The sequence below is a fragment of the Panicum hallii genome, chromosome 4 (assembly GCF_002211085.1).
Source record: "Panicum hallii strain FIL2 chromosome 4, PHallii_v3.1, whole genome shotgun sequence".
Taxonomy (NCBI): domain Eukaryota; kingdom Viridiplantae; phylum Streptophyta; class Magnoliopsida; order Poales; family Poaceae; genus Panicum; species Panicum hallii.
In genome coordinates this window covers 51530071-51539332 of record NC_038045.1, presented here as the reverse complement: position 1 = coordinate 51539332, position 9262 = coordinate 51530071, and the positions used below count along the sequence as shown (strand labels likewise).

Here is a 9262-nt window from a genome sequence, read left to right as displayed (position 1 = left end):
TTACTGCTGGACTCTTCGATGGCCGTCATGAATCCATAGGTGCTCGATCAAGTCTTCCTTCAACTGTGCATTGGCAGCCTGAGACCTGATGCGTCTGTGGTTCTCAATCAAAGCAGATATCTCAGGAACATTTCGGGTGTTTGAGAGCCTAGGTTCGGTAGAACCTTCATACTCTTGTATTGCCAACCCTGGTCCACGCTCATACTTGATGCCCATATTATGCAAGATTACAACACACAACATAATATATCTCATATCCTCCGGACACCATACCCTAGCAGGCCCTTTGACTATATGGTACTTTCCTTGTAGTTTTCCAAACATCATTTCAACATCTTTCCTATAAGCTGCTTGGGCTAGTGTGAAATGCTGCTGCTGCATGTTGACTGGAGAAGGAACACCACTTATAAAGGTGGCCCAAGGAGGATAAATTCCATCAGTGAGGTAGTATCCCATATGATAATCTTTGCCATTCACCTTGAAATCAACTTCAGGACCGTAACCACTAGAAATGGAGTCAAACACATGAGATCGATTAAACACATTTATATCATTGCAAGATCCGGGCATCCCAAAAAAGGCGTGCCAAATCCAAAGATCATAACTTGCCACTGCCTCCAAGATAATGGTAGGTTTTTTGAAGTGGCCCCTGTACTGACCATGCCATGCTGTGGGGCATTTTTCCCATTCCCAGTGCATGCAATCGATGCTCCCTAGCATTCCCGGGAACCCCCTTTCTTCAGCAATACTAAGTAACCGAGAAATATCATTGGCTGTGGGTTCCCTAAGGTACTCATCTGCATAAAGTGAAACAATAGTGCGCGTGAAGTGATTGACAGTTTCAATGACCGTGCTCTCACCCTTACGAATGTACTCGTCAAGTGAATCAGCCGCACCACCATATGCTAGCACCCTCATCGCAGCCGTCACTTTCTATATTGGGTGGAACCCTGGCTGTTTCGTGGCATCATAGCCAAGCTTGAAGTATTCATTTGCTGCCTCTACATCGCGACAGATGTCTGTAAATATGTCTCTACGCATTCTAAACCTGCAACCATCTAGGAGCAATGAGCACAACCATATGGTGTACACAAGGAACAACTGGACATGAAGCATCAAATAATGCACCTGCGCCGGAAGTAATACTCTGGATACACGGGGTTGTCGACAAAGTAATCATTCATCAATCGTAGATACGCACTGTGACGATCTCTTGGTATGACCCTACGACCAAATACCGAACCACAGTGCGGCTCTTTTTCCTCCTCAACCAAGTACGTCGTGACTGTCATAGCAATCAACTCATCCTCAGCATATCGGTGGTCACGCATACTCTTGACACGCTTCAATCGTCGGCGCCACATTGGTCACAAACCCTAGTCGAAGGTACTGTACACGAAAGTTGCAGCAGATAAATGGTGAAAAGATGACGTTTTTTTGAGGAGGAACGATTTTTGGGGAGCATCGATGAATACCTCCGTGGTGGAGCTGGAGCAGAGAAGGAACGATTTTGGGGGTGGGGGGGGGGGGGGGGAGGGAGAGCGCCGTCGGGAAGGAGCTGTCGGACCGATTTGGGGACGACGACTCGAGGGCGCCGTTGGGAGTGCTGCAGCGCCGGCGGGATTTTGATTCCGGCTAGGGGCTGTGCGTGCCGGCGCGACGCCTTCGTCCACCGGAACCCCTCGTCGCCTTCAAGGGTCACGCGGGAACCAACGGCCGGCGGCGGAGTGGGCGGGGATGCGACGGCCGTTCCGCAAGCCGCTAGAAGGAGGCCGCGGTTCTTCTTTCCCAAAAGGCGGGCCCCACGCTCCGCGCCCCGGGCGAATGCCTATCCGCAGCCGCGAACGGTTGGAGTCGGTCTCAAGCTTGGTAGTGACCTGAGCTTGTGCATATTGATGGTGCTGCCACCAAGCCAGCGCAAATTGGTGGGTTTGGTAGAGCCAGCGTGAAGGAAGGACACAACATTTAAGGACCGCACTATTGCATGCAGGGATCCATCTTCTCACCTGGGTGTTCACCTTTTGAATGTTTTGCTGCGGACAGTTTTCTTATTAGGGCAAACCATTGGCCAACAGTTTCTTTATGAATGCATGATTTTCGTATAGTACATAATTAATCTTATTTGAAAATTACCCACTTGTTATTATGATTTTGTATCACATAAATGATACATTAGAGTAAATACCGGTCAAAGTCCTGTCCTAATGAAACGAAACATGCATAATGATTTTAAATGGAGGGGGGAGTACTTGTGTTCAGGTTAACCTGGCTTGCCCCTTCTCCCTCTACCTCTAGCCTGGACTAGTTTGGAGAAGCCACACACTGGAGAAGCCCATGGGGATCAGGAACTCCACGACAACCTTTGCCCAGAGCTGGAGCAGCACCCAGGGCCGGCTGGTGCGCGTGGAAGTCCTCGTCCTCTTCAGCGCCTTCGTCTGGATCCTCGTCGAGTTGCTTGGCTCACGGCGACGGCGGCATAGCCATGGGTTCTTCCGCTTCTTCGTGTGGGCGGTGTACACGCTCTTCACCGTGCTTGGCCCCTACGCCATCGGACTGCTGCAGGACGGTCCCTTCCGTGACCAGACGTTCGTCCTGTGGGGCAGCATCCTCCTCCTCATCCAAGTGAGTGCCGATTCCCTCTCGGTTTACAGCATCCATGACATTGAGCAGAGGAAGAGGGTGCTTGTGCAGCACGTGCTGCAGATCGTCCTCGTGCTTTGGCTGATTGTGAATAGCAAAGGCCACAACACATGCTACAGTGCAACCATCTGGATATTCTGGATTCAGAGCGTCATTTTGACATACAGAAAGTCCGGGGTTTTGAGCAACGCGAGCAAAAAAGGAGGTTTGCTGAAGCAGTCGAAAGTGGTTGCTGATTACATGATGATCGAGCATGAGCAAATACCTCCGGACGTCGCTCCGAATCCTAAAACCATGGAAGGTTACAGGTACATATTCCACGGTGAAGAAGAAGTAGCTTCCTTGCTTCCCACCGCACCTGAATATAGACTTGGATTTACACAGGGGCCTGGGACCACCATTGATTCGGTGTGGCGATGGATCGAGAGTCAGGACGTTCTCACCACGGGAGCTGTGGAAACAATAAAGGATGTTGCGCTCTCCTTTTCGTTGTTTAAATTGTTGAAGCGCAGGTTGTGTGGATACCGGATCGGGGAAGCTGGCCGCGCCAAGACATTAGATTTCGTGCTTTATGGGCTCATCTCTGAAGAAGGTAACTATGTCCGTGCTTTTGTAGTTATAGAGAAGGAGTTGGCATTCCTATATGATTTCCTCTACACAAGATACGACACCAAGAATCCTGTGTACTGGTTCTTGACACTTGTCAATGTTGTAGTAATTGTTACTGTTTGGAATAGTATCTCTGGAGCATTTAGCCGGCACTACCATCGTAGTAATTTGGAACAGAGAGTTCATGGAACCGATGTTACTCACTGGGTAACCATTGTGCTGCTTATCATTGTTTTAGTATTGTCCTTTTTACCTCCCACCATGGACAGGAGGTGGGACGTAGTGGACGAGCTCCATAGGTACAAACAACCCACGTGGGCGACAGCGATGTCTCATATTAGAGATGATGAAGCGAGGATTTTGTGGCAGAGAGCATTTGGGCAATACTCCCTGCTACTGGACTTCGACTACCACTCGTGGAATGTGCTGCCGCTCTTGTCACTGGGTCTGGTAGACAAAACAAGAGAGGGACAGAAGGCTGGGAGAAAGACCATGCTGACACGTGAAATCATCGACCGCGTCCTTTCTGGGTTCAAAGAGAGCAATGGGCAGCTACATGATGGGCAGTCGGCTCTGGCCAGAAATCAGCTGCTAAGCCAGTTCTCATGGGCCTGCACCCTGCCCACAAACATCCACAACATTCTCGTATGGCACATCGGGACGACCATCGCCATGGATGGGCACCCGGTTCCCCGAACCGGCGACCACCGTGTCGCCAAGACGCTGTCGGACTACTGCGCCTACCTCGTAGCTTTTGTTCCGGACATGCTGCCCGGCCATGGCTACGACACCCAGCGCATCTTCGACGCCGTGGTCATGGAAGCTCGGAAAAGCCTCACCGGGTGTGACACTGTGAGCAGCAGGTGTGAGAAGCTGACGATGATGGCCCTCGCAAGCGACAGCAGCTGCACAATCCTAGAGCTGGGGGGCAGGCTCGGGAGAGAGCTCAGGGGCGTGGTTCCGGAGGCACGGAGGTGGAAGGTGCTGGCCGACTTCTGGGCCGAGTTCATCCTCTTCCTCGCGCCGTCAAGCAATGTTGAGATCCACGCCGAGAAGCTCGCCGCCGGAGGGGAGTTCATGACCCATCTCTGGGCACTGCTCACACACGCCGGCATTCTGGAGCGCCCCTCGACGACCGACGGTGTGGGAGGAGGTAACAATGGTGCCCCTGCACATGATTCTCCTGTTTGAGCAATCAAAACATTCTTCATCTTCCGCCCGAGTAATTGATTTATTATGAATGTTTTCGCTCGTCATATTCGAAGTTAATTTGGGTAAAGTACAGGGTGAATCTTGTTTTCACATGACTGCGTTTGTATGTTAGCAGTGTGCTGTTTGTGTATGAATAAAGCAGAGTTGCTGTCTGATTTACTGTTATGTGGCTTCTCATGAACGTCCGTCCATTACATTTGAAGTCAATTTGGGTACAGGGTGAATCTTGTTTTTCACATGGTCGTGTTGTAAGCTAGCAGTGTGCTATGTTTTGTGTAATAAAGTGGAGTTAGTGTCTGATTTGCTTTTGTGTGGTTTCTCAGCCGAAGGGGCATTCGCCAATTCGTTGTCCCGGTTGTGCAATGCTTGGCAGGAACTGGCATGGAATGGAACGGAATATGGTTCAATTCCCAGCCAATCCCTCTCAATACACGTCAAACCGGAACAAGACCTTGGTTGGAATACAGCAGTCCCACAAATACCTTATTTTACTACAGCTGATACACTAATACCTGATTTCCAGAGTTTTGGTGGACGTTTAGAAACTGTAGCTGATAGCTAGAGTTGAACCTCTGTCAACACACATCAAATTTCAAGGTCAAAGAACAGACACGGAACACCTCCTATGGATGACATCATGAGAATCCAACTAAAGTTTAGTGGATGCCATTTTTTGCTTGTATGTTACTGTGAAGGAGCATTTGATGGGTTTTGTCCCGCTGTCCGCGTTGTTTCCGCCTACTGGAATTTTCGTTTCTGGATGAGCGAAAATCTGCAATCTAGTGAGGCTGGTGAGATTTTTCTGTACTGGCTGACAGTGATTAAGTTGGGGCACTGGCTGACGAAGAAAGGCAGGAGGACTCGGGGAAGAGGGCGTAGTTAGAACAAGTCTGGCGCCGAGTACTGGGGTTTGTCATTGTGCCAAATGTTGTGTGAGTTGGACCCAGCCCATGGAGTTTAAAGCGAGAACCAAGGAAAAAAGGGGGAAAAAATGAAGGAAAGGAATCCACCATGCGCTGTGATCATGTCCCTAACCTCTCTCGTTCTCGTTCCTCTGCTCTCTGACTTGTCACTGAATTTCCTCTCCTATCCAATGAGCTTTTCGATCTGACGACCTCGATTCTTGCTTGGTAACTCGGGATATAATACAATTATACAATCCGTAACAGTTGTTTGCAAGGGTTCAGGTGTGATCGGTATCGCGCCAAAATTCTCAAAAGAGCTTGCCCTCTCAAAAAGAGAGAGAGAGCTTGAAAAGATAAGTAAAAGGCAATTAAAGAAGAGCAATGGCTGCCATTGCCATTGCCATAAGCTTCGACGGGCTAAAACAGAGAAATCTTCTATGACCACTGCAACGCGATGGCCTCGAAGATGGCCATGCCATCGACCGCCCCACCCCTCTGCGCGTGTTCCCGCCGCTGCGGCGTCGGTGGCAACTGCTTCGCGACTTCCACCAGCAGCGCGCGTCGTCTCGTCGCCGCGTCGCCGCCAGAGGCGGTGGAGGCGGCGGCGCTGCCCCCGGCCGGAGAGGACGGGGCCGAGGTGCCGTCCAGGGTGCCGTCGAACGGCGCCTCGCAGAAGGCCATCATGGGCACGAGCCTCCCCGCCGACGCCGCCATGGGGGAGCCGATTTGATGCGCCTGGTTTAGCTCGGAGGATCGTATCAGCCGTGGGCGGCGTTTAATGGGCGAGCGTCCGGAGCTTGCCGACTCGTTCCCGGCTCGGAAACCGAGATCCCGGGGACGCGGAAGAAGCAGAGGGCGTTTGGGAATTGGAGGCTGAGTCCTCGTGCGATGCAACACGCGCGCAGAATTCGAGACCCGCGTGCGGATCGGTCCACCCGCTTCCACCGCCAGCCTCCAGCCTCCGGAGAATTTCATATCGCCGCTGGCGGCAGCGATGGACGGGAAGGGGAGGCCATGGCCGTCGTGGAAGAGAACAGGGAAGAGAGCGGACGCTGACAAGGGGGTTTAATGTAAATCTGCCATCCAATATTTATATAAACCACCCCGGCTGGGATCGCGGTTACTAATCGCGACCCGCGACCCGAATTAGAGGATTTTGTGTAAAATATCATTCAATATTTATAGAAAACACCCTGTATTGGATCACGATTATTAATTGCGATGCAACTTAAGGACCCATTTGAAAAAATATTTTCGGCGACCCCCTCGCCCGATGCCACCCCCCCTTCCTCCTTGCCCGACGCCCCGGCTGCTACCGGCCCGCCCCCGGCCCTGTTCAGAACGGCGAACCCGTTACGCTTCGGTCTTCAATGGCTTCTCCCAAGGACAGAAGCGGGAGGCGGCGAGGACACCCGCCCCCGAGGTCCGCCGCCGCCGCCACAGCGCAGCATGCTATTCTCTATCGGCGGCGGCCCGTGTTCCGTCCGTTACATGATTGGTTGGCTTTGCTGGTGGGATCGAGCGTCTGGAGGCATGGGGGATTGGATGCTCCTCAATGGCGAGCATGGATGACGCGCTGAACCTCTGCTGCCGCGAGGAGCAGCGCATGCGATGCATAGCGCAGAGCGCGCCGCCTTCAGGTTCAGAATTGATGCTTCGTAATTCTACGGAACAGAACAGAGTACACGTTGCAGTTGCAGTTGCAATGATGTCTACCAAGCTTGGTTCACAATTAGAGCGCAAGATCACCTCAATGCCTGCAAAATACATAGTTGTTCCTCACCAATCCCAGACAGACGGCAGAACAACACCAGGCAATCTTAGGTAAAACTGTTCATCATGACAAAAAGTACAAAACATCAAGGGAACATTCTCACTAGCTGTATAAATTTTGTCACTGTCCCTAGCCCTCTCTGTTCACATCAAGAGCTTCAACGACTGTTCTTGAGAAATCAGCGACGGCTCTGAACATTCCTGACAGGCTCGTATGCATGTCGCAACTCGCACGATGACATTGATCTTGCGACCCCGACTCGACAGCCTTGGGATGCTTTGTCGTCTCAACCTCCACCTCCTTATGAGGTTATCTCACATTTCTTCTCCGCATGGCATTCGCTGCAACTGCAAGGCCGCTGCTGGGAAGGCCGAGGCTAGCAATTGCGTAGGAATGCAGGGTTGGATGCCTTGTCTCAACCTCTTCTAGCTCCTTTGAATAGTCTGTTCACTTCTTGATCTTTCATTTCCTTTGCCTGATTATTGTAGGTGACATCTAGGAAGCCTCTGGAAGCACAGCATCTGGAAGTTGGTTTGGTGCTTTCTTCAGCTCGTTGCAGAAGGTAGATAAGAATCAGATGATGACGCAGCCAAAGAATTATCGACGAGACAAGAGACCACAGACTTGCTGGAAATTTCATTCAATCATTCTAGATCTCATCTACCTACTTGATAGCCTGCATGTCAACATTCAGAAAATATACTCTTTCCTAATATAATGCCCCATGTTTCCCTCTATTTCTACTCGTGTGAAATAAAATAACATGTTTCTCGAAAAGAACCATTTGATGTAGAGTGTGATGTAACATAACATGACCACCGCAAAAACATTTGGGCTAATAAAATATCATAATGTGTGATCTTAAAAATGAAAATTTGCACGCAAAAAGCTTGCTCTGCCATATTCTCCTCTTTTGCACATCTCACAAATGATCCCTTTTTAACCTAGATTTTGCATTAGAACAAAGTTTTTAGCAAATACTACAAACGGGTGCTAGCCCACCCATAGGCTGAGAGTAAAGACTTTATACTACCTCTTGCAGTATCTCAAATACGGTGATGCTTGCTCCAAGAGTTTCATATTTTGTAAGTGAATTGTAATCTGAGATGCGTGCATCAATATAAGCCAGAGCTAATGCATGTCTTTTTAGAAAGGCGTCATATCACGTGCAAGCAGCCTCTTCCTTGCAACTGTGCAAACTAACGTCAGCAACCGTTGATTCTGGAACGAGCGTCTCGATTAGGCTCCTTTGACATTTTGCAATCTAACGCCCGCAAAGCAAAAAATAATTACATTCACAATCTTTCTCTCTCCCGCAGACCGGTCCGGTTCACGGGTCTGCCTGGCCCCGACCCCGAGCGAATTTTGTCTCTCCCGCAGACCGGTCCGGTTCACGGGTCTGCCTGGCCCCGACCCCGAGCGAATTTTGCTGCCCCCGAACTTTAGCAGGACCGGTTCACGGCCCGGATTGATTCCCTGCCGTGGTTTTGCCGCACGCCGTTGCACCCCCCCCCCCCCCCCCACGCGATTAGCGTGCAGGCCGATCTAATACGGCCAGTTGCGGCGATTGGCGGCGATCGCCCGGAGACGATGACGGACGTCAGGCTTCGCGACTCCTTGGTGACGGAAGGCTACATGGAGGAAGGACCTGCCCTCACGCAGGATGCCATGGCAATGGAGGAAGGACCTGCCCTCGCGCAATCGCAATGGCGGAAGAAGGCCATCTTGCATCTGGTATGCCTCCCACATCCTTTATGATCGATAAGTCACCATATACTATTGCTGCTCATGCTACAAACATCCCAGAGGATACCATACTTTATTCAAACAAGCTTGTGCCATCTACAGATGACAACACAGGTGCTGCCCTTGCACCGTCCATGGAGCACGCTGATGGCATTGCCCTTGCACAGTCATCGGATAACACTAATATCGAGCCATCAACAGCTGTAAATTTTTTAGTAACCCCAACACGAAGATCATCTTCTCATCTTATTGTAAGTACGCAACACATTTGAGTTTCACATTTTTCAGGCAGCTGAACTTTTTGTGATATTCACGTATTTGAACATTGCAGCGTTCGTCATTTATTCCTGAGGTTGAGGCAAGTTTAAAGCCTGCT

The 9262-nt window shown here is 50.6% G+C and overlaps 2 protein-coding genes across 2 annotated transcripts; one reads left to right on the top strand and one right to left on the bottom strand.

Annotated features, from left to right (window-relative positions):
• Positions 1–918, bottom strand: LOC112890648. Its single transcript, XM_025957501.1, has one exon. It carries the CDS (start codon positions 916–918, stop codon positions 1–3), a length of 918 nt encoding a protein of 305 aa, XP_025813286.1.
• Positions 919–2245: 1327 nt separating this feature from the next.
• Positions 2246–5023, top strand: LOC112890647. Its single transcript, XM_025957499.1, has 2 exons — positions 2246–4402; positions 4785–5023. Exons 1-2 carry the CDS (start codon positions 2335–2337, stop codon positions 5021–5023), a joined length of 2307 nt encoding a protein of 768 aa, XP_025813284.1. The 5' UTR covers positions 2246–2334.
• Positions 5024–9262: the final 4239 nt, after the last annotated feature.

Excerpts from the sequence above, each read along its gene's own strand:
- LOC112890648 (XM_025957501.1), bottom strand. The coding sequence starts at position 918 with ATGAGGGTGCTAGCATATGGTGGTGCGGCTGATTCACTTGACGAGTAC.
- LOC112890647 (XM_025957499.1), top strand. The coding sequence starts at position 2,335 with ATGGGGATCAGGAACTCCACGACAACCTTTGCCCAGAGCTGGAGCAGC. Across the intron at positions 4,403-4,784 it reads GACCGACGGTGTGGGAGGAG|CCGAAGGGGCATTCGCCAAT; the intron begins GTAACAATGGTG and ends GTGGTTTCTCAG.